The sequence below is a fragment of the Quercus lobata genome, chromosome 4 (assembly GCF_001633185.2).
Source record: "Quercus lobata isolate SW786 chromosome 4, ValleyOak3.0 Primary Assembly, whole genome shotgun sequence".
Lineage (NCBI taxonomy): Eukaryota > Viridiplantae > Streptophyta > Magnoliopsida > Fagales > Fagaceae > Quercus > Quercus lobata.
This window is the reverse complement of record NC_044907.1, coordinates 14,182,591-14,205,520: the sequence shown is the minus strand read 5'-3', so window position 1 is coordinate 14,205,520 and position 22,930 is coordinate 14,182,591. Positions and strand designations below refer to the sequence as shown.

The 22,930-nt window shown below is 32.2% G+C and overlaps 3 protein-coding genes across 3 annotated transcripts; 1 reads left to right on the top strand and 2 right to left on the bottom strand.

Moving 5' to 3' along the window:
* Window positions 1-949: 949 nt before the first annotated feature.
* LOC115987092 (annexin D4) lies at window positions 950-5,164 on the bottom strand. Its single transcript, XM_031110548.1, has 6 exons — window positions 5,078-5,164; window positions 4,256-4,428; window positions 3,180-3,398; window positions 1,886-2,110; window positions 1,437-1,508; window positions 950-1,335 (listed from the first exon to the last, which is right to left on the bottom strand). Exons 1-6 carry the CDS (start codon window positions 5,121-5,123, stop codon window positions 1,126-1,128), a joined length of 945 nt encoding a protein of 314 aa, XP_030966408.1. The 5' UTR covers window positions 5,124-5,164; the 3' UTR covers window positions 950-1,125.
* A 4,587-nt stretch (window positions 5,165-9,751) lies between these two features.
* On the top strand, window positions 9,752-15,116 carry LOC115986458 (annexin D3). Its single transcript, XM_031109487.1, has 6 exons — window positions 9,752-10,080; window positions 10,988-11,133; window positions 12,006-12,233; window positions 13,433-13,645; window positions 13,731-13,820; window positions 14,562-15,116. The coding sequence occupies exons 1-6, from the start codon at window positions 10,005-10,007 to the stop codon at window positions 14,763-14,765; spliced, it is 957 nt and encodes a 318-aa protein (XP_030965347.1). The 5' UTR covers window positions 9,752-10,004; the 3' UTR covers window positions 14,766-15,116.
* Window positions 15,117-15,988: 872 nt separating this feature from the next.
* Window positions 15,989-22,618, bottom strand: LOC115986457 (integrator complex subunit 9). Its single transcript, XM_031109486.1, has 12 exons — window positions 22,480-22,618; window positions 21,267-21,338; window positions 20,591-20,980; window positions 20,288-20,502; window positions 19,728-20,057; window positions 19,342-19,555; window positions 18,399-18,491; window positions 18,205-18,296; window positions 17,765-17,882; window positions 17,531-17,616; window positions 16,722-16,773; window positions 15,989-16,598 (listed from the first exon to the last, which is right to left on the bottom strand). The coding sequence occupies exons 2-12, from the start codon at window positions 21,273-21,275 to the stop codon at window positions 16,083-16,085; spliced, it is 2,115 nt and encodes a 704-aa protein (XP_030965346.1). The 5' UTR covers window positions 21,276-21,338; window positions 22,480-22,618; the 3' UTR covers window positions 15,989-16,082.
* Window positions 22,619-22,930: the final 312 nt, after the last annotated feature.

Below are 22,930 nucleotides of genomic sequence, written 5' to 3'. Positions count from 1 at the left end.
TACCTATTCTAAATCCAAATTTATTAAAAAATATATAGATCTCAAACTCATAATATCTAAAATCTTAAGTATTATATTTATTATTGCTACACTTTTGTTGAGTCACATTAATGTAACATTTTGGTCCATTTTAGTCTGACTAAATTTAAGTGAAAGTCTTTCTAAACATAAAAATTATGAATATATAAATGTAATTTTTTGGGAAATTACTTATTTGTTTTAACGTTATTACTTTTAAATGAATTGTATGAGGTTGATTATACATTCAAGAAAATTTGTTATATATATATATATATATATGTATGTATGTATGTATGTATGTATAATTATTATTTAACTATCTAATGCAACACATGGGATAGTGAATTGTAAATTGAGATTAAATTCTGTAAGGATGTGATGTAAAATCCATCTTTTACCCTTTCAATCTCAACATATCACATCATCTTATCACATATTTAAGAATAAACACAACTACACCCAATCAATTTTAATTCTCATATATAAATCCAACCAAATTGAGAGTTTATTGAGATATTATTAAGTGTAGTTAGATGTAATGAATCTTAAGTAAAATGCTGATGTGGCAATCACTTATTGGATAATGTAAAATATAAGTTTTACACCCGTCTTTACCAAATTTGAACTTTTGTAAATTTAATTAATAAGATTTACTATTATGTGAGAGGAAGAGTAGAGCATGGAATAATTACTCTGTATACATATGACAACCTAAAATTGGATTACGATAATCTTTCAAAGGATTCTCAAAAAAGTTAATTTTGGTTGGCTACTGGCTACTTGGCTAGTGAAAAATCTCCCTATGTAGAAGTACTATAAAATTTCATATTTTATTTTGGCACAATATTTAAGAATTTTTAGCAGACTTATGCATACGTCAAAATGGATAATAAACTATAAATACAACTGAAAATTATTATATGGCGGGTAAAAAAAAAAAGGTAACAATGTTTGATTTATTAAATTGTTTCTTTATGATAACACAATTCTCACTCAGGCACAAGAGTACTTGCCGCAGAAAGAAAAGATCAACAATCAACTAGAAAAAAAAGGACATATAAATAACCCAATGTTTTTAACCAAATTTAATTCCCATATTTTGTTTTAGCCACCTCTTGCAATTAAAGTGAGCAAGAAATCCTTATAGTTCCCATTGGTTGTATCTTCAATTTTCTTGGACAGAGGAACCCCAAATTGGTTATTGTACTCTTGTTTGATCTCCTTCATATCTGTGTCAGCTCGGGTTACAATTACTCGAGTAAGTGCTTTTTTGATATTCTTATCAGTATCCTTTGTCAATGCTGTGTCCAAGACCTTTTAAGAAAACAATATGATGCACAAAGATTAGTAGAAGTAATAATGAGAAAATTTTCTTATTGAATATCCATGAAATATGATTGTGGGTTTCATGTTACCTTGATGAAATATTTTTGAGGACTGCATAGACATTGCACTGTTTCCTTTAGCCTCAAATCAATATCAAGTTCCTACACAAAAATTATGGTTGAAAATGAGAAGTTGGAGACAATTTATCAAAATTTGTTAAGACGATAATTTGTAATTGGAGCATCAGTTTCATATTGACTCACTATTGGCACACTTTTCTCAATTAAATTATGTACCAATAACAACAAATCACATTAATGGTTGAAAAATTTGGGGTAGCTACATTTATTGTTAGAGTTGAGAATTTATGGTACTTAAAATGTTGTGCTACATGATAAAGACAAAATTACCAATTCTCAATTAGCATTCTTTTGAGTTGAATACTTTAGCTTCGTATGTGCATATGGTTATGAATCAAGCCCTTAATTAGATCATTACTGTTGAATGTTACCTTCAGTGGTGCTTTTTTATCTCATACCTCATCAATGTTCTTGCCAGAAATCTCATTGTAGTGCTTATATATTGCTTGGAGATGGGGCTTGCTTCTTGTTGATAGTATCCTTATCACCTCATCGTCCTCGATGGGCTTCCTGTTATCAGCTTCTTTTATGGCATTAGAAAGTGTCATAGCCTCAGATTTTGCTATACCTTCCTTAACCTTTGATCCCTCATACCTATAGGCGCTTACAAGTGCAACAAAGAGCTGCTCAAAGTATAAAAGAAAAGATATATTTAGTTGCCTTATTTATATGCACATAATATATAATTGAGAAATGTTAACAAACACCAAACGTTATTTATAAAATTGAAAAAATGAGATAAGACTGTAAAAAAGACAAAAAATTGTCAAAAAAATTTCAAAAAAGTTGTTGTTAATGGCCATCTTGTAGTGCCTGTTAACACAACTCTATATAATTATATATCATCATGCTTTGCTTCCCGTTCAAACTTTTTTTTAATTAAGCTTCTAGTTCAAACTTCAAACTAATTCAGTTGATGATGTTGTGATGAACCTTGATTTGTTGGCAACTGTTTAGCAAAAAAAAAAAAAAAAAATTTGATTTGTTGGCAACTTTGAGGCCTATTGGGCTTCTCATCTATGGTATGTTCGGGCTTGGGTTTTGTTTATTTTTCAGCCTAGCCTCCAGTCTTGGGTTTAATGTTGGCATCAAACTTTAAAAGCCTAAAAGTTTGATCTTAACATTCCCTTGTTTGAAGTTCAATTAAGTCCAATGCACCACAAAAATGGATGAACCGGGTTTGTGTGTGTTTGTGTGAAAATGAGATTAAAACCCATTTTATATTCTAATAACTCAAATATTTTTGAACATTCTTTTGATCTCATCTTCAGAGATCAAAATATTCATGATTATAAGCCAACTATAGATGTGAAATGTCGAGTCTTAAGTTTTAGGCTTGTCATTGAACATGCCAAGATGGGATTCAATTATCAATTATCAAATCTTCTTTCTTTCTCCCTCTCAACTAAGACTATTTACCCCACTAGAGTGTTTAGGTGGTCGGTTCATTGCTCTGAGATATGATATAAATTCAAAGGTTTTAGGTTCAAACCTCCACATGCACTATCGATAATGAGATTTTCAAGATGTCTCATGAATAAGGAGTGAAATAATCTGTCTAAAGAATGGAATATAAGATTTCTACACTGACAATATATTGAGCCCAATAAAACTTTGGGCTCTTGAGTGGGCTGTGGGCACACAAAATGGTTTATAGTGCTATAATGGTTCTAGACTTTTAGTAGTACTCACCTTGCGTTCACTGCCATTGACGTGGTAAGCAACATCTTCCTCAATGGAGTGGTCAAATAGGGAATGATAGGCTCTCCTTGTTCCTAATAGTTCGTCAGCTGATCTGGTGCATGAAATCTCTATGAGGATACCATAAGATTGTGGCCCTTTCTTCAAGGCCTCCTTCACCAAACGAGCATCCCTTTCCCATGGATGCATGGTCCAAAGCACAACAGCATTCTGATAATCATACAAGGGCATCCCACATGTCACTTTTTTCTTATTAAAAAAAAAAAGGATAATTTATGCTTTTTAGTCCAATTTTTACCCTTAATTAATCATTACGTTTTGCAATATATCTAGCGTTGGTATATATAGTAAGGCAAACTAAATTTGAAAAATAATAATTAATTAATGGTAATTTGTAAAGTCCGATGAAATCAAGGGTTCAAATCCTCCTCCGGCCAACTATTGAATTAGAACTCATCAAAATAAAAAAAATAAAAATAAAAAAATAAAAAAAAAACTATTGAATTAGAAGGAAAAAAAATGATGAAACCGTTATGTATATATAATATTATTATTTTTTTTTGAGATAAATTTGATAGTAATAATGGGAGAGGGGGATCTGAACCCTAGAGGGTCTGGACATTTTTCGTTAAAAACACTAAAATGTGTCAGTTGATTTTTAAGAGAAATATTATGTTAATAATATTTTCACAACATTTTCATAATGAATCCTAAGTGATAGGTTGTTATTAACTATTATTAGTAGGTAAAAAAATAATTTTAGTGGTGGATTTAAATTAGAACTTGTAACAAGTTACTGGTTATTATTTAATATTTGTTGTAAAAATGTTATGAAAATGTTGTAAACCGAGCACTTCTCTTATTTTAATAAACATTATTTTTGTTTTATTTTCAATATATGAAACTATGAATTGATTCAAGGATTTCCTTGCTTGTTATATATAATTAATCCCCCGTTTAGATATTCCCTAAAGGTTTTTTTATATTAAATATTGGTTAATAATATTGTCTTTTTTTCTTGAAATAAATGAATTCATATTTTATGTTAGAAAGAACAACAAATTCACCTTAAAACGCATGAATTCATGCTTGAGAAGTCTAACATGCTGATCATCCCAGCGCTCAAAGTTACGTTCATCCTCTATGAACAAGTTGGGATTTCCTTTCCGGAAGGATTTCTTTTCCTCCGGCTGCCATTTTCCCAATATTGATATTAATGCCTGCTCGTGGATTCCATGTCCTGGTTAATTAATTATAACAGCATTATCAAAATGTTAGGAAATTGTTTTCCACTGATCACTTCTCTAAGGAGCAATTCATTTCTGGAAAGAAAGAAAATAATAAATGGAATTAAGCTAGTGATATAAAGCTTTGTCAGCATGTAAAACATTGTGTTTATGGGAGGAAAAAAACAAGAAAGGGAAATGATGTAGGATATAATTTTAAAAAGGAAAATATCAAAGCAAAGAAGAAAATGAAGAATGACTTTGAAATACTTGATACAAACCATATATAAAGTAAAAAAATAATTGTACAGTGTTGAGTAAATTCAGTGAAAAAGAGGATCTATATATAGATATATAAATTTGTGTACGTATGTATGTATATATATGTGCAGCAGAATCCTAATTAAGGAAAAAAAGAAAAAGAAAAATTGAATGAAAAGGTTTTTGAGAGTGAACATTGTGAACTGGAAATGTTAATCAAAATATTGCTAAAAATTCAAAAGAATCAATTCATTAGATTAATCCCAGTTTGTATGCCATTAAATTACACCTCAAATGAAAAGAAAATACACTTGACATTTGATTAAGATATATAATATATATTATAGAAGAAAGTTGAAGTATTAATATATATTTAGAGCAAAAGAGAGGATGATTATGAACCTGAGAAGGCCTTGGTTAGAGTTTCCAACTCATCAGGGTGAGCCATTCTTTGTGTTGGTTTTGGTGTTGGTCTTGGCCTCTAGGAGTTAGGCAATGAGTTGGATGGAGACCATCTTTGCCAAGCTACATTTATATAAACCCAAAAGGTCATTTTGGTCACTTAAACTTTAAGAGTTGTCTTGGGGGATCTCAGCCATTACCAATATAGTAATGAGATTGTTAAAACTGAAATAAAACAGATTTAAGAGTTAACTGACTTCCTCAAAAGAGAAAGAAAAAAAAAAAAAAAAAAAAAAAAAAAAAAGAAAGAAAGAAAGAAAGACTTAATTGACATGTAGCTATAACTTTCAGTTTAAGGTGCTTAGCAAACCCAAAAAAAAAAAAAAAAAAACAAAACAAAAAAACCTTACAATTTAAGGCTTCACTAGTTGCCATCATGTGCATCTTTTGAGAGATGTAAATTAAAATAAATAAACACCGAAACTTTGATTATTTTTTAACATTACACACTTAAATAAATAATAATAATATGTTATGTTATGTTATAAAATAATTAAAGAGACAATAAAAATGGTGATGTTATTTGTAGATATTAATAAATGAAACATTAGATAAAGATTAAAGGGTAACGCTAGCTGGAACTTAAAAAGCATTGATCTAAAAAAGCAAGTATTCGTTTATTAGTTTATTAATTAATGATATTATATGTTGCTGTGATGCCCTTATATTCTATTGTATAAGTTAGATGTCCCATGATTTTGTCACAATTTAAAGTTTTCACAAACCAATATTTGATATTAAATATGTGCCCAAATAAGAGTTAGCTACATAGAATTTGAGTATGAATACATTTAAAGAAACATAGATTGTGTAGCATATAATAATATATATGGCTCATACAAACATGGATCTAATAGACATTTTTAATTGAAATGACTTTATCTTCTTAGATGGGTTTCCTTGGGAAGTTTCCCATTTCTTTATAGAAGTTTTGTCATATTGCAATTGGCCCTGGTTTAGGGTTTTGGTTTTTTGCTTGTGTTTCGTTCTGTTTTTGCTCGTTTGCCCTAGTAGCATGGGGTCCGGTGTACTAAGTTAAACCGATTAGCTTGTTCTCTAGCTTATTATCCAACTACTCAAAATTGTCCCCATGGTGTGGATATAGGAGGGCCCTCTGTTCTTGAGGCCCCTTGTCCAATAAGTGATATATACAATGTATGAATTGGGTAAACTTTCACTCTCACATATTGAAACAGTTAAAAACAATAATGATAAATGGAACCTAGGCAAAATGTCTCAGATTATGTCAAGGTTTCTAATGTCAATAAATAGATCTAAGATGAAAAAATAAGCCTCATAGATTAAAAATTAAAAAAATACAAATACAAATACTAAATTGAAAATGATAGCACTAGTACGATAAATATATATATATATATATAATTAACTAAATTTGATTGGAATTTGTGAAGGTCTAGGACTGAATAAAATTTTCCATGAATATAAGATTTTGGGTGACATTCCAAAACTCATTGGAATGAGTTTATTTTTCACGAACATGTTTCCAATTATTTTTATAAGATGGTGGATCTTGATGTTTTTGTTTACTATTAATATGATTTTATTTTATTTTATTTTTCCAATTGGAACATAACAAATTTGTGTAACACAACTAACATAAATATTTTTTATTTAATAAAAATCTGAACTGCATAAATTTTAGCACACATAATTCCTTCTCTCTCCCTTTTTTTTTTTTTTTTGCCCTTTTCCATTGTACTCATCTTCAACAACTATACAAAACACGGATTAGGCACTTTTTTTTCTTTCCCTCTCCTTGTCTAAGCATCACGTCTAACATGCTGCATGCTTATTCGTACATGCATTATTGTTTCCAACTAAGTAATACATTACCCTTATCTATAAGTTCCTGATTTTACACTTAGGTGGGATTTGGACTTATTATTCTGCACATATCTGATTGTCTCATAAGCTTGATTCTGAGAACAAAATGATATTATAGATCTTATATATGGGTAGTGTTGTGATCTAGTCATTGGCCTCTACGTGGTACACGACCATTATTGATCACACACTCTCTCTCTCTCTCTCTCTCTCTCTCTCTCTCTCTATTTCTTTACGTAATTAAGGCAAAGTCACATTGAAATGAACCTCATAGAATCAAGTAGAACAGGAACAGCTAAGTGTGACCAAAGTGATCAGTTGCTTTTTTTTATTGCAATAATATATATTTTAAAAAAAGAGTTATGTACAGCTTGAGCTGGCCATGGACCAATGTGATGAGCTATCATCTTTACTTTTTGGTGGATATCTGTTTTTTTCTAATTAATGGGTATGCATGGATGATCCACCATGTTGAACATGTGGTTTAATATTCTAGACCCATTTCCAGAAATAATTGAATTCAACTATATATATTCCCTCATCTCACTACGTATCCACAGCCACTACTTTGATCTGTCTTTTTCTTTTTAGGTCAGATGTCTCACTATTTCAAAATAATTATTGTTCTTGTATAGTACTTTGATTTTGAAAAAGAAAAAGCTAAACTTTCCCATCTTTTTGTTTTTAATTTAGCCAAAAATCTTTCTAGTGCCTGCAAGGAACCCACTACATCTTCCAAGACCCAAGAACAAAGTGCATAAATTATTGAAGCATGTGATGGAACCATGTAAGAAGAAAGTTTCTTTCTCAAAAAAAAAAAATGTAAGAAGAAAGTTCCAAGTGTGTACATCAAGATAAGCAAGTCACTGATATATGATTAAATTGACTTGATTATTTGTTAGGCAACTCATGTGATAGAGATTGAATAGAAAACACAAATCAGTAATCAGAATATTAATACGACTTTGAGGTGTGACAGAATACTATCTATTTTAAGTTGATAATTAATGTCCACATTCAAAATGGTTTGTGGTGAGGTTATTACTTATTACAAGTAACTTACCTTCAGCATTCAACAAAGTTATCAAACTGCAAACAACAATTCTGAAATTCCTCATTTTAAGTTCTCTTACGAAATTATGTACAATGTCTCAATATTTTTCTTTCACCTGTAATAATGGTTATTGCAAATGAGCTATAACTCAATTAACAAAAAATATACATATCAATATAAAAGAAGAGTTTCTATTTAGCCTTACTATTATGGAGTCAAAATTATCAACAACAAAAAAAAATTATGGAGTCAATATCTAATAACGTTGTAAACCCAATGATGCATTGATGCTAGACAAGTACACATGTAAATACTATTAAAGAAAAAAAAAAAAAACTATTTCTTTGCTGCTAGACAACTACACATGTAATAAGGATAACCCAGCAGTGTTTATTTGGAAATTAATATCAATTGACCACAATGTAGGACTTTTGCATACCATTAAAATAATTCATGTTGAATTCTAAATCATATATATGTAGCCCTACATGCATAAATGCATCTTATCTTATGAGAGAGAGAGAGAGAGAGAGAGATTCGACCAAGAAAAGATTTGGCTATCATATAGCCATCATAGCTGGTTTCACATCCCAAATTATGCATATAAAATATATATATATATATATATATCAGAAAGAGCAGTGCTATATTGCCATACATACATAAAATTTATACAAAAATTAGAATGAGCTGGGCTATGTTACACCTATATAGCAATTGAGTTCCAACATTATTTGATATGGATATCTTATATGATTCGTATAGAAGAGAAACATTTTCCAATTGGATTCAAATTATTTAATTCCATCTTTCATCTGAAAAATTATTTGATTTCAAACATCTTGATGAATGCAATGTTGCATTAAATATCTGAAACCAAAAGACCTTACACATAGTAACAGAGTTGTTCCATCAATAGAATTAATGTGCACATGACATGTGGCAGGCAGATTGCTCATTGAAACTAATATATTTCTGTAAGGAGTTACATTTAACTTATGAATAGCTAAGGTTTATTAATATTAAAGGCCCATATATATCCTTAGAAAGTGATAAAATTTGGCCTAACCAGAAAATAAAAAATAAATTAAAGATACTATTCAAGGATAATTATGACAATGAAGTAAATTATTGGTTAAAATGCAAATTGCACCCTTCAAGTTTGACTAAAAATCATTTTAATCCTATAAATTTATTTTCTTTCAATTGAGTCCTCTAAATTTTAAATTTATTAAATTTAGGATTTTTGTCTAATTCTATTAAAAAATTGCAGTTAAGTATGCAATTAACAAATGAAAAAAAAAAATATAAAAAACTCACATAAAAAATGTATAAAATATTTTCATTAATTTTATAGATTTTTTCTTGTGAATATTATTTTTTTAGAAATTTTATAATGAAATTGGACGAAAGGCTTAAATAGAATAAATCTGAAACTTAAAGGATTCAATTGAGTAAAAATAAAGTTAGAGGACTAAAATGAATTAAATCAAACTTAAAGTGTGCAATTTACATTTTAATCTAAAATATTTATAGAAATATACGAAAATAGTAGTCCAAAGAATAATATCATGAACATAAAGACCCAAATCACAAATTGGATAAATATAAAGGACTTTTTCTATAAACTGACTCCCATAATTTCATATAAAAATATCAGTAACCCCCCTAAACATTTATAAATTCATAGGGAATTTCAATAAAAAGTTGTGGGTATTTTCGTCCAATAAAAAAATGATGATTTTATTACAATTTACAAGTTTCCTTCATTCGAGCCTACGAGGAGGGAAACTTAACTAACTGAAACAGAAAGAAAGTGCTAAGAAAACATAATAAACAGCTAAACAAAACAAAACAAAACAAAAAGGCTTACATAAAATCTCAGTCACATTGATAGAACTTGAATCTTTGTAGTGCATTTTTTAGTTCACTGAATTTTATTTTTTAGAGAAAAAAAAATTTTAATTCATGGGTACTCTGAGAGTTCCAGTTGTTGTTCCTTCTCCAGACCAAGACTGTGAGAGACTGAAGAAAGCCTTTGATGGTATGTCTCTTTGACACTTTGTGTGTGTTTGTTTGTGGTATTGAGTGCCATGGTTTTCTTCTTGTGGTATTTTTATGTTATGGGGTTCTTTTAGTTTTTATGTTTAACATGTTTTTATATGCATACACACATAAATTTTATCAAAAAAAATTGCAGTGATCAGGGAAGCCTGAGAATGAAATATGATGATCTTCATCCATATTTTTCTGTTTTTATAATTGTTGGTTTGTGGGTCATTGATCAAATTTTCTATCTTTTGATTATACATACATTTATATATATATATATATATATATATTTTTTTTTTTTAATTAATATTTTCCTTGTAATGATATGGGATTTCTGAAATTAAATTTATGATAATTTTCAAAGTCTATATATTTTTTTAGATTTTTGAAGTTTACGTTTTCAGTGAATTGGATACTCTATGTAGCTCTATTTTTATGTATGTTAAATCTCTTTACAGTTTCCTTCTGGGATTTCTGATGTTCTCCTAGCAGTGTACATGGAAATTATTAAATTTTAATTTTTAGCATTTTCCAATAATTTTGAGTCTTTTTTATTAATCATTATATTATTTCCAAATAAAGTGTGACTGAAATTTAATTATTAAAATGTTGATCCATTGTTTTAATTTTTTCCCCTTTTTCTTTCAAGTTCAGTTTACAATACATTATATTATTTATCTGTGCATCAGTTTCTTTTCTGATTTCTTTTTGGGTTCCTATTATTCCTTTAAAGGATATGAGATGTCGGTAAAACTGTAAATAAAGAATTGACTGTATCCATCTTTTTTTTTTTTTTTTTTGTTTCTTCCTTGGAATGTTTTTGTTTATGGATCATGAGTAGTTTAATTATTTTCGTCCTATAAATCATGGTTCTTGTGTTTCTGTGTAAACGTATCTAGGATGGGGAACGGATGAGGCGGCGATTATATGGGTTTTAGGCCACAGAAATGCAAGCCAAAGGCGGAAAATTAAGGACAGATATCAACAGCTTTACAATGAATCACTCATTGACAGTCTCTATTCTGAACTCTCTGGTGATTATAGAGTATGGCTCTTGGCCTTTGGATCCCTCATTATTACAAAACTGAAAAGAGGTTCCCAAAATTTCATACAAATGATAAATAAGTAATAAATTTATGGATTATAAGTAATTAAATTATAGACTAGATATCCTTATTTTAGTGATAATCTTCTTGTTGCTGTGGTGGTGGTGGTGGTGGTAGTACTATGTATGTGAGATGGGGTATGTGTGTTTTGTTTGATATAAATCAGAGATTAGTATGTTCAAACGTGCTTATACTGTGTTAGTTTTCTCATAAGAGAAGTAGTTTGAAAAATAAAATTAACATTTACATAATCTTTACTAATACATTTATGGCCCGTTTGGATTGAGAGGAGAAGGAGGGGAAGTGGAGTAGAGTAAAGTAAAGTTGGCTAAAAATAGGCTAATTTTGGACCAACTCTACTCTACCCCTCCTCCCTTCCTCTCAATCCAAATGGACCATTAAAGCTGCTGTCTTACATGGAATGATCTTGTGTCTTAAAATTAATTTCTATCTCTAGTTCCAAATGTAAATAATTCAAATAAATAAATGAAACAATTCTGTTTTTAAGAACATATGGTTTGTATTATGTTTCAACAGAATGCACTGATAGAGTCCATCTGGTTGTGCTAATCAGTTTTCACTACACGAATGTCTGCATAATGAATGGATCAACAATGTTCACATATTATTACAAAGCTGTTCTTATTGTTCTATATGGTTTAGCAACTGGAAAATGGTTTAGAAATGGTTCTTAAGGTTATTGAATGACATTTTTTGTTAAACAGAAAAATGCCATTCTTATTAGCTGATGCTTTCATGTATGTAATTCATGTGTTAACATTTAATAATTCAGATATTTCATGTGTAACAGAAAGCAGTGATTTTGTGGACACAAGATCCTCCGGAAAGGGACGCCAAACTGGCAAAGGATGAATTAAAGACAAAGAAGGAAGGAGTCAATCACCTAAAAGTGATAGTTGAGATAGCATGTGCATCATCTTCTCACCATCTGATGGCAGTCAGGCAGGCCTACTGTTCTCTCTTTGATTGCTCACTTGAAGAGGATATTGTGTCTACTGTTTCTCCACCACTCAGAAAGGTAAAGCAAACTCATTCATAAACTTGAGATGCAAACACTTGATGGAATAATGATCAGATTTTTAGGATCAACTAAGTTTAGAGGTAAAGCATTAACTTAATGAAGTACTAGTTTCATGAGATCCGCCCATATTATCATTGCTTAGGTCAAAGGTGCAATGATGTCTGCATTATTTAGTACTCGAGTCACACTTAATTAGTTTAGTTTCATGTAATCTGCCCATGGTAAATTTAGCTTATTCAATAAATGAATGAGCAATAGGGGCTCTGCAACCTCTAGTAAGTCCCCTTCAACTCAAGCTTTTTGTAAATAATGAATGACAATGGGAAGATTCAATCATTGGAAATGAGAGAGAGAGAGAGAGAGAGAGAGAGAGAGGGAGGGAGGGAGGGAGAATTACAATAAATAGTTGCAAAAGGTCATTAGCTGCAGTACATAATTGATTTGCTAAAAGGTCATAAAAGCTGATTGCTTATGACTGCTTAGTCTCTCTTGACATTCTTCACTTCAAGAATCTAAAAAAGTTTGGGAACTTTGATGATAGGCTAGAATCTATATTTGATTAAATAAATGAATGGAGAGGATAATCAGTTCTAGTTCTCAATTTTGTGAGGCAAACACCATGTTATTCTCAACAATGGGCTTTCATTGCCTGAGTGTTGTGACTTTTGTACTGAGGTATAGGATCTATAGGTTCTGAAGTTATGCCTTGAAAAATATCTTTTACCCTTCAACTAGGAGTAAGTTTCACTCTATATCTTGATTATTATTAATAAATGCAAGGTAAAAAGAAATTAACTTCCAATTCTTATGTCTTTGAGGCAAGCATCATTTGTACTGTCACCCATTGCTTGAGGTGCGTGCCTTTTGCACTATAGTGATCAGTCTTCATGTAAAGCCTTGAAGATCTCCCTTAGCCTCAAATCCTGGTGTAACTCTTGCACCTTTTAGTACACTTGGTGACTCTGAAATGTTCTATCCCTGCATTAAAAACACATATATAGTTGTCGCTATGCCTTAGTCTATTACTATGACTCCTTTCTCAGTCTGTGTAGATCTTAGGTTCACATATTACTGAGAAACGAAATTAAGAAACAGAAAGGCATGCAGTTTTGGATTTCATATGAATCACACCACTAAATCTATGGTCTAAGGGGTTGCATAACATCCAATTGACTCATAAAATGGGTTTTGAACAGCTTCTACTGGGTCTCGTGAGCTCGTACAGGTATGACAAAGAATTGGTGGATAATATGATCGTCAAATCAGAGGCAGCTACACTACATGAAGCCATCAAAACAAAGCAATTAGATCATGATCAGGTTGTGTGGATACTCAGCACAAGGAATGTCTTTCAGCTCAGAGCTACTTTTGACTACTACAAGCTACACTATGGAAAACCCATTGACAAGGTTTATTTTCTATACTTAGCTACTCAACAAGAACTTTTAATTCTTTTTCATCTTTTGTAATATGTTTGTGCAATTTTCTTGACAGGATATTATGAGTTGTGGGAAGGGAGACTTGGAGTCTCTTTTGAAAATGGTAATTTGGTGCATTCACTTTCCTGAGAAACATTTTGCAGAGGTGAATTCCTTACTCCATACCAAGGAAGAATTATATTGTTTCACATCCTTGACTTACTATATATTAAAGACACTTCCCAGAGAAATAACCTTTTATCAAATTCTATACTAAATTTATGTTGTTCAAATTAAGTTTCTTTCAGCCTTGGCCTCCCATGAGGAGGAGGGGGCTTAAGATCTTGTGTGATACTTTTCATAATCAAATGTAGAGCTACTTGAATGACTTGCAAGTGTTTCTACTGTTGCCCTTTTTATTGCTTTAAAACTTGATTTGAAAAAAAATTCTGCAGAACCAATTCTTTCCCATTTTTGTGGGTCAAACAAACATTAGTCACTGATTTGAAGCTTGATTCTTGGAAGGCAAATGGGTAAGAACAATTCCAATTGGGTTCATGACTTCATGTGTCTTGCCAAATTCCGCAGCTTCCATAATGTGAAGAAGTGAATGCATAGTTCCTTTGCATCAACTTCAACATAAATTTTCCTCTAAAGTAGCCCTTTTTGCAACATTGAAAACCCGGTTGTACTTGCTTTGCTTCTGAATCAATTACCTCTTAATAACCCTTGAAGTGGAACATGATCCCTTTATAGAAGTCTGGTTAAAAATCCTGCCTACATAGTTATTCTTCTTTGATGCTCTATCCAATGTTTACCTTAACTTCTTGATATGAAGAAAGTTTTAACTGTTTGGAATTTAGCAGTTATCTTTAATACATTTCTCTATTACTTGAACTATGGTCAGGTAATTAGAGATTCCATTATGGGGTTAGGGACAGATGAAGATTCTCTAACAAGAGCAATTGTAACTCGAGCTGAAATCGATACAATGAAAATCAGAGGGGAGTATAACATGATGTACAATGACAGCCTTGACAATGCAGTTACTGGTGATACATCAGGAGACTACAGAAACTTCTTAATGACTTTGCTTGGAGCAAAAATATGAATCACTCTCTATCTACACCCATTTCTGTTTTCATTCATCCATGACCTTCTATTGTTTTTTTGGCCTCATTGGAATAAAATTTTGTTGTAGGAGTGTTGCTTGCAGAATCAAAGCTTGAGACCTTACTGTTTGCCTGTCAATCTGAATTGATTGATGTACATAGAGATTATTTTCCTCTTTTCATGGAAAATTTGCTTTCCTCTCCTCATACTTGGTTTATATGACTGTCATGGTTGTGGATGAGATTCCTATTCTGAAAACTGCTGCACTTGGGAAATTGGTTATTGATAAGTTGCCATTTTCAATCAAAATGTAACTTGAACTTGGGCAATAAGGCTACCTACTTTCTGACTTGCTAGTGTGAATTTTGGGCTATTGATAAGGTGACATTTTCAATTAATTTGTTGGGACAATGTCTTTGATAAGCATGTTAGTGTGAAAGTTTGGGTTTCAGTTTGGTTTGGAAAGTTTGTAAGCATGACATAGAGATTAGCCCCTATTTAACCTGAAAAATGAAAACTACAAAATAAGGGGGACAATATTTACTCCAAATGAGTTTTGAAAAAAAATCCTCCAATCCACTACCTAGGAACAATTTTCCAATATCATGTGCGTGCTTTTTTAATCACATTTAATAATCATGTAACACTTCGATTACTTAATTGCTTAGATGATCAGGCTACACATAGATGATGATCTAAATCTTCACATAATGGTTTAGAAATTTTTTTTTTTTTTTTTTTTTGAGAGTTATAACCTATGGCATTTGTTCTTGATGATAATTCTTTATTATCAGACCAAGATACTACTCAGTTCTTAGTGTAGGCGGAAATTGAACTCCAAGTTTCTTATTCAACCATCAGAGACTTTATCAGTTGAGTTAACTAGAAACTTGATCTAAAAAAGAAGAAAAATCATATGAGAACATTTTAATAATTAGAAATGTGAGTGTAAATAGAAATGTACCTATAAAAACTGTAATAATAACTATAAATTAGATTCATTTAATAAAATTTCTTTCTTCCATATAATTGGTTTGGCCAATTGGATATCCAGGAAGAGAAATCAAAGCATGCAGCTTCTCTTTTTTCCCTAGATCGTTCATGGTTTTCAGACTAACTAACTAAATTCCATCTTGACAAACCAAACAAAGAAACAGCTGCATGTCACCAGTCAATGATGTCATTTACTGATAAATAACCATTTACATCAGGATATATATATACAACATCAACGAAGCCTTAGTCTATATATTCGGGTATATGCTTGTGCAAAATATCCAGACAATGATTCACGTAAAGAGAAGAATTCCCTTCTTTAAATGCCTTCCAAAACTTTATCTATAGCTTCAAAAATTTTAGAGGCTAAATTCTCATCACCAGCACTAATGATAGTACTCGTTCCTATTTCAATCAAAGCTTTTTTAGGTTCATGGACGTGTACTATACAAGCTTTTTCTGATTCACCATTGCCCATGCATTGTTCTACAGATCCATTAATGCCTATATTTGACAATATATTTAGAAGCTTTTCCAAATCAGGTGAACCCCAGTGTAGCAGTGGCCTTATCTTGGAGGATTTTGCCTGCTCACTTCCAGAGAGTAACCGTTGCTTGCCATGATATACTGAGAGCTCTCCTTTTAATCTTGTGACAGTCATGTTTTCATGCTTTAAATTTCTCCATTGGAACTGGAGAGCCAAGTCAGTTGAAATTTCTACTTCTGAATTGTCCTTCAAGCTTGGTATACGTATCGATGCAATTTCAGAATAGTGAATGACGGAGAATGAATTAGCATTTGTAAATCTGGTTTGTTGCCTCAAATCCTCAGGTAACTACATAAAGCAGGAAAAAAGAAAAAAGAAAAAAGAGGAGAGTGGACTGATTAGACTGATAAATAAAATCTTATGCAGCATTAAGAAAATATATGAATACCAAGAGAAGTAGGATAAAATTACCAGAACAATTTTTGGCTGCAATATCTTCAGCAAAGGCTGAACTTTTTGCAACCTACGAAAAGGATAAAAGTCAAAACAAAGTAGAAAAGTTGAAACCAACAGTTAAGTTCAGAGGAGTTGCAAAAAAATTAGGCCCAAAATTCAAGATTGCTTGCTGCATAACAGTGGTATGGCAGTTCAACTTCTGGTACAGAATCACACTTTTTTGAATTATTTCAAAACAACATTATGTTGATAGCCTTCTGAACAGCAGAGTATTCAATCAAGACAGGGCACTTATATAACATGCAAATAGCTGTTTAATGCCTCAGCTTCAAACGTAACTCATGATTGGTGGTGCAGGGCCAAATAATAGATTTCTTATACTCAATATTGTTCATTAAAAAGAGCACAATATCCAAATAATTAGACTCCATTTTGGAGACCTGCTCATGTCCCTGAATTCTAGAATAAGTGGCAACACATAGTAAAGCCAAGTGGTGCAAGAGTTATTGAACATTGTAGATATTTTCAGATAGTTGCACTTAGGTGGCACTAACAGTTTCAATCCTATTAAGTGCAATGCGCCAAATGTAAGTGCATAGTGCTACCGTCTTCAGGTTTTAATATGTTAACCACCCCCAACCCCCTCCGTTTCCCAAAAAAAAGAGAGAGAAAGAAACAAAAGAAAAGAATGTATGTGTATACTAGAGGATGAGGAAGAGAAGGTGTGAGAAAGGAGACAATAAGAAATAGGCAATGGAGTGTTTTCCCACAAAGTAAAGTAATACAGCATGTCAGCACCCCATACAGAGGAAAGAAACCCTTACTTTATTCCAGAGAGAAATGAGCACTGAAGAACCTTCATTGCCATTGGCTTGAAAGGCAAGAGCGCCAACTCAGCATCCAGTGTACTCTGCAGAGTTGTACATTCATGTTATGCTTTTAATAAAACTATCCCAATTATATCAAATAGTGATAGGTTTCAGTCCAACATGCAATTTCAATAAAATATAATTAAATAAGAAACACACAAGTCGGTGAAGTTATTCACAACATTGCACCTCTAGGACAAGCAAAGAGTTTGGATCCCCACACCAACGTCGAAGAAAATGAACAACTGGACCAAGCCGTAGACTCCAGTGAGGAGCAAATACAATGCAAGGTTCCTGCCAATTAGTTCTATGAACAAAATGTCAGTTTGGTGCTGTGAACACAGATGACATACTGATACAGTACATGTTGGTGATAATGGTAAAGTAACCATTCAGTGGTGTTTAATTACAAATTACATTTTTAGATTCATTAACACAGATACATGTTGTCTTCTGATGTGTTGCTACCTGAATAGTGGGTAATAAATGATCCACATGGAGAAGAATATTAGACCAAAAGAGAAGAATAATACCGTATGAATTAATATTAATGAAAAAATTTCAACAATGCCAGCCAGGAAGTTCACAATAAGTATTCAAACAAAGAAAAAAAGGAGGGAAACGCTTACAACAATTTAGGCGAATGAACGGCAGGAAAGACATGAAGCTTCTTGTCTTTTATGAGCTCAACATGTGAAAACAATGGCTCGCCAGAAAACAACTGCGACACCAATCAAGATAGTATGATGTCTAACTTTAGAATGTTGTGCATTAAGAAAAGCTACATGCAGCTGCAAGCAATAAGTCTATAGATCTGTTTTACCTTTTCTTGCCGCTCTTTGCATAGCCATTCTGGAATGACATTGGTGTATGCCAATAGTTCTTCAGCTATAGAAGAAATAACATATATGGGAACCTACAACATGGTTAATGATTTGATTAGAAGTTAGGAATCATCAATCTGATATAGATAAGAAGCATGTCCTACTCATAAGCCAAGGCATTGACATCAGTAATGCACATTTTTACATTTCTTAAATGGATAAGTGTTTAAAATGAAGTTTCAACCTTCTATTTATTGCAGCAATAATTTCACTGGCCAATTATACCTCTTTAGTTACAGCAATATAACTAATTTATTCCTATGACATTGCTGAACCACCAAAGGAATTTCACGTCAGACTTAAAAACAAAAGAGGGGGTATTTCACTCAGAAGTTGCAAAGGGTTCAGATTACAGCCTTGATCATACAGCTGGCACTCCATTGAGAACTTCGATGAATGATTAGACAAAAGAAAGTATTATCCAACCATATGCAAAAGGATTATGTAGAAATGTAGAATAAGCAACATTAGCTTAATGCAAAGGAGACAACCAATCAACTAGACCTTTTATAAAGAACAAAGTGATAGCCACAAAGAGGGCCTCCTAGATTTGCTGTTGTGGTAACATAACAATCCAAGAATTCAAATTGGGTATGTGATAGATGTGCAGAAAGGACACACACTTCGAAAGAATAAACCAAGGTTATTCCACCTAAACACACCTAAGCTACATGTCACCTAGTGAGGTTTGATCACCAAGGCATCTCCTTTATAGTTTATACCTGGACTACATTGCTTCAGTCCAGGATTGGCTCTTATCAAAAGTCAAGAGCCATCAGGAAAAAGTTACCTAATCTTGTAGCATAATTTACAGCAACTGTCTATACAAGTCTGACCAACCCCACCTTCCAAAAGAAGAAAAGAAAAGAAGGTAAGAGCTACCTTCAGAGTTGAAGATTCTAGTGAAGCTGATATCTGCTCCAGAAGCTGCAGAAGAGTTCCAAGTCGATTGATGGGAATGAGGACAGAACCACCAACTTTAAGAGAATCTATAGCACAGTAGCAGAGATAAGATAGTTTCTCCTGTTCTTCCAAACTATCATCTGTATAAAGTAAGGATTCAACTAACTCTTCCCAATTGTTGTTGTTGTCCGTGCTATGCAAGTTAATTGCAAAGAAAAAAAATGTTCAATATCTCCATTTACTGATAAATAAGAACTCCATAAATTTGTAAAAAATAAAATCAATATAATAGCTACAATAAAGCATCTAGTAAAAAACATAGAACCTAACAAGATAGCTAACAAAACCATGGAAAGTGATAATACCTGAGAGTCGACATACTGTCGGTAGTTGGAATAGAGAAACCATCATCATCCTCAACATTTTCCATGGCATCCAAGGATGAGAAATCTGAATATAATACGATATCATTCGATTGAAGAGAACGATAATCAAATTTCATCGCATGAGCAGGAAGAAAGATAGAGTTTGAAATAAAAGCAACATCTCTTTTTGGACCATTTATAGTCCAATTACAAGTGCCTATTTCTAAACCAGAGCTGAAAGCTTTTATGATCAATGTGCCATTGTAGCAGGTCTCTTCAGCATATCTAAGTGTCTGAACCTTCTGTGTGCAATCTGTCACATCAGCTGCACTGAGAAGTTCCACTTATTTATTCATTTATTTCGATAAGAAGTGATAAATTATATTAAAAATATACACTGAATACAACAAATTGACAGAGCTTTTACTTGATAATAACTTAGTACTTGAAAATTTGATAAATAAAAGTACTAGTTTAAGACAAAGATGCAGTGCAAGTATGCATTGAAAAAATTTCATCAAGAAAGGACTCTATAGACTATCAAATGAAACATCAGTTACCTGTACAAGGGCACCCAAGCACCTAGCTCTGTCCTATCTTTGCCTAAAACTACTTCTCTCAGAGCAGATGGAAGCAATTCAAGCTCTTCCCAACTCATCCATTGAGGGAAACTAGACCCCTCAGGCCCATAAAATTGCCTGAATTCCATATGCATTGAAACAAGTTCCTCCATCATAAGCTGCCCAAGTCTAGCTGTTACTTCAGTTACATATATCTGACAAATTCAGCCGCCAAAATTATGAAAATCTTATCAACATTATTGGGAAAGACTAAATTAATATCGCCACCCAATTGTGTCATACCTTAGCGGAAAAACCCTTCATCCGAGTAAGAAACGGTAATCCTAGCATACCCATTGGGCTTGAGATTAATACAATATCAATAAAAGACACATTCCACAGATGCAAGTTATTAACAGTTTTGTACCAAGGCACTGCATAAATCAAATCATTTACATCAAGGGGCTTGTTGATTTTCTGCCTTTTTCTAGCAACAGATTCTGAACTTGAAGAACTAGAATCTTGAAAGTCAGAAACTTTAACATCCACCTCAGCATCAAAGCCAGTGGGAACAGGAGAGAAGATTGAAAGAGCTGAAAGGTCCATGGGGCAATCGAATAATATCCTAAACCCAGATACATTGACCATGTGACATGGTGGGAAATGAAAACCCCCACCTCTGCTCAAACATGTCTGCAAAACAATGAAATTTAATCAACCCCCATAAACCAGAATTTAAATTTTACACACAAACAGGTACATATCTATGTTAAAATAAGATCCTAAACCGAGATACATTGACAATGTGACATGGTGAAAAATATGAAACCCCCAACTTTACTCAAACATGTCTGCAAAATTATGAAATTAAACCGCACACACAAAAACAGAATTTCAATAATATATACATGCACACAGAAAACCAGTACATATCTAGCTCATACTCTTTAATTATGCAGAAAGAGAGTAAGAAACTCACGAACTTCATGGGGATGAAATTTTGCCACTGCAAATACTGGTCACTCTCTCTTGCTACAGCAAGTATGTTCACCTACAAAGAACATTCATATTCATCAAAATAAATAAAACCCATTATTAAGCACATAACCATTATGTATGAACATACATACATACATACATAATAGTTAGTGACCCAGAATTTTGTTGTGATTTGTTTAAAGTTTTAAACTTTGTCACACACTTCCAACATCAATTCATGAATCAGACAGTAACGAGTAGACAAAATTATATTATAGGTGCTTTTTTTTTTTCTTTTTTTCTTTTTTTTCCAATTTATAGTATGAGACTTTGAGTTACATAACTTTTTTTTTTCGATAGATAACGTAAAAATATTATTAATAATAGTGCCAAACCGAGTACATTGGGGATGTACTATGGGGGCAAAAATCAAGAACCAAAATTACCTATATCAAGAAAAACAGGAAAAGAAGAACAAGGAAAAATGAGGAAAGACCGGACTCCACTCAAAGAGAGTGTGCAAGAAAAAAGACTTAATCTCTAGCAAAGACGCTGATTCATTTTAAACCCAATATTCTCTCTGAATCAGGAAAAAAAGAAAAAGAAAATTTACTTGGTCCTGTAGTTTACCATGAACATGCAATCGAACAATGTGCTGAGCTTGAGAGCTCTTTTATGTAGGTCTGGGCTAGTTTATGCTTATATGTGTTGAATCGTTTATCAAAACTGTTCATTGTCCAAGGACAAACGAAAAACTGCTGTGTCATTGTTGATCACAAGTAACACAACTTCAAAAACACTGTAGAAAACATTCAATAGTAATAAAATTCTTTGTGCTGTAAAAACTATAAGTGCAATCATGCACTAATCCCAGTGGGCTAAAAAAATGACTATGTCTAATTAGAATATAAAATCCAAACTCACGACTATGATATCAAAAAAAGAAAAAATGGCATATGGGCATATGAGCATATGAGCACAGAACACATCAACAAGGCAACTGGGGAAAGTAAAAATTACACCATATCTGTTCAGACCCACATACTTTTTTTTGCCTATCAGTTTTCATTGAACAGTTTGAGGCTTCGATTTTAAAAGCAAGTAAAATAAGCATATGCTAGATTCATGTTAAAGAAGAGAGAGAGAGAGAGAGAGTTACGGAATGGAAGAAGAAACTTCACAATGAATATCGGAGATTCATATCCAATGCTTACCTGAGATTATGAGGCTGGGACATCCTGCGGCGACGGCGGCAAAGATGAGACAGAGACGGACGACAGATGAGATAACAGGAAGAAAGATAGAAGACAGAAAAACGAATCATGGGATGGGTCGGGGGCGGGTTCGGTTTTTTTTGGGGTTTATTTTGATTTTTTTTTTTAAATAAGGGCAAATTATAACTTACCCGGTTGTTTGGCTTCGGCCTAAATTTAAATTATTTACCTGTAATTTAAAATTTGATACTTTACTTACTTAAGATTGATTGAAATTTAAGTTATTTACATGTGTTTTGAAATCTGATGTAAGTGTTTTGCTATATTGTTTTTTATTTTATTTGATTTTGTATTTTTATGATTTATTTTAGTATTTTTGAAGGAGAAAACATAAAGTAAAGTAAAATTACATATTTAATCATGTTTTTAATAGAAATGAGTTACGAAACTC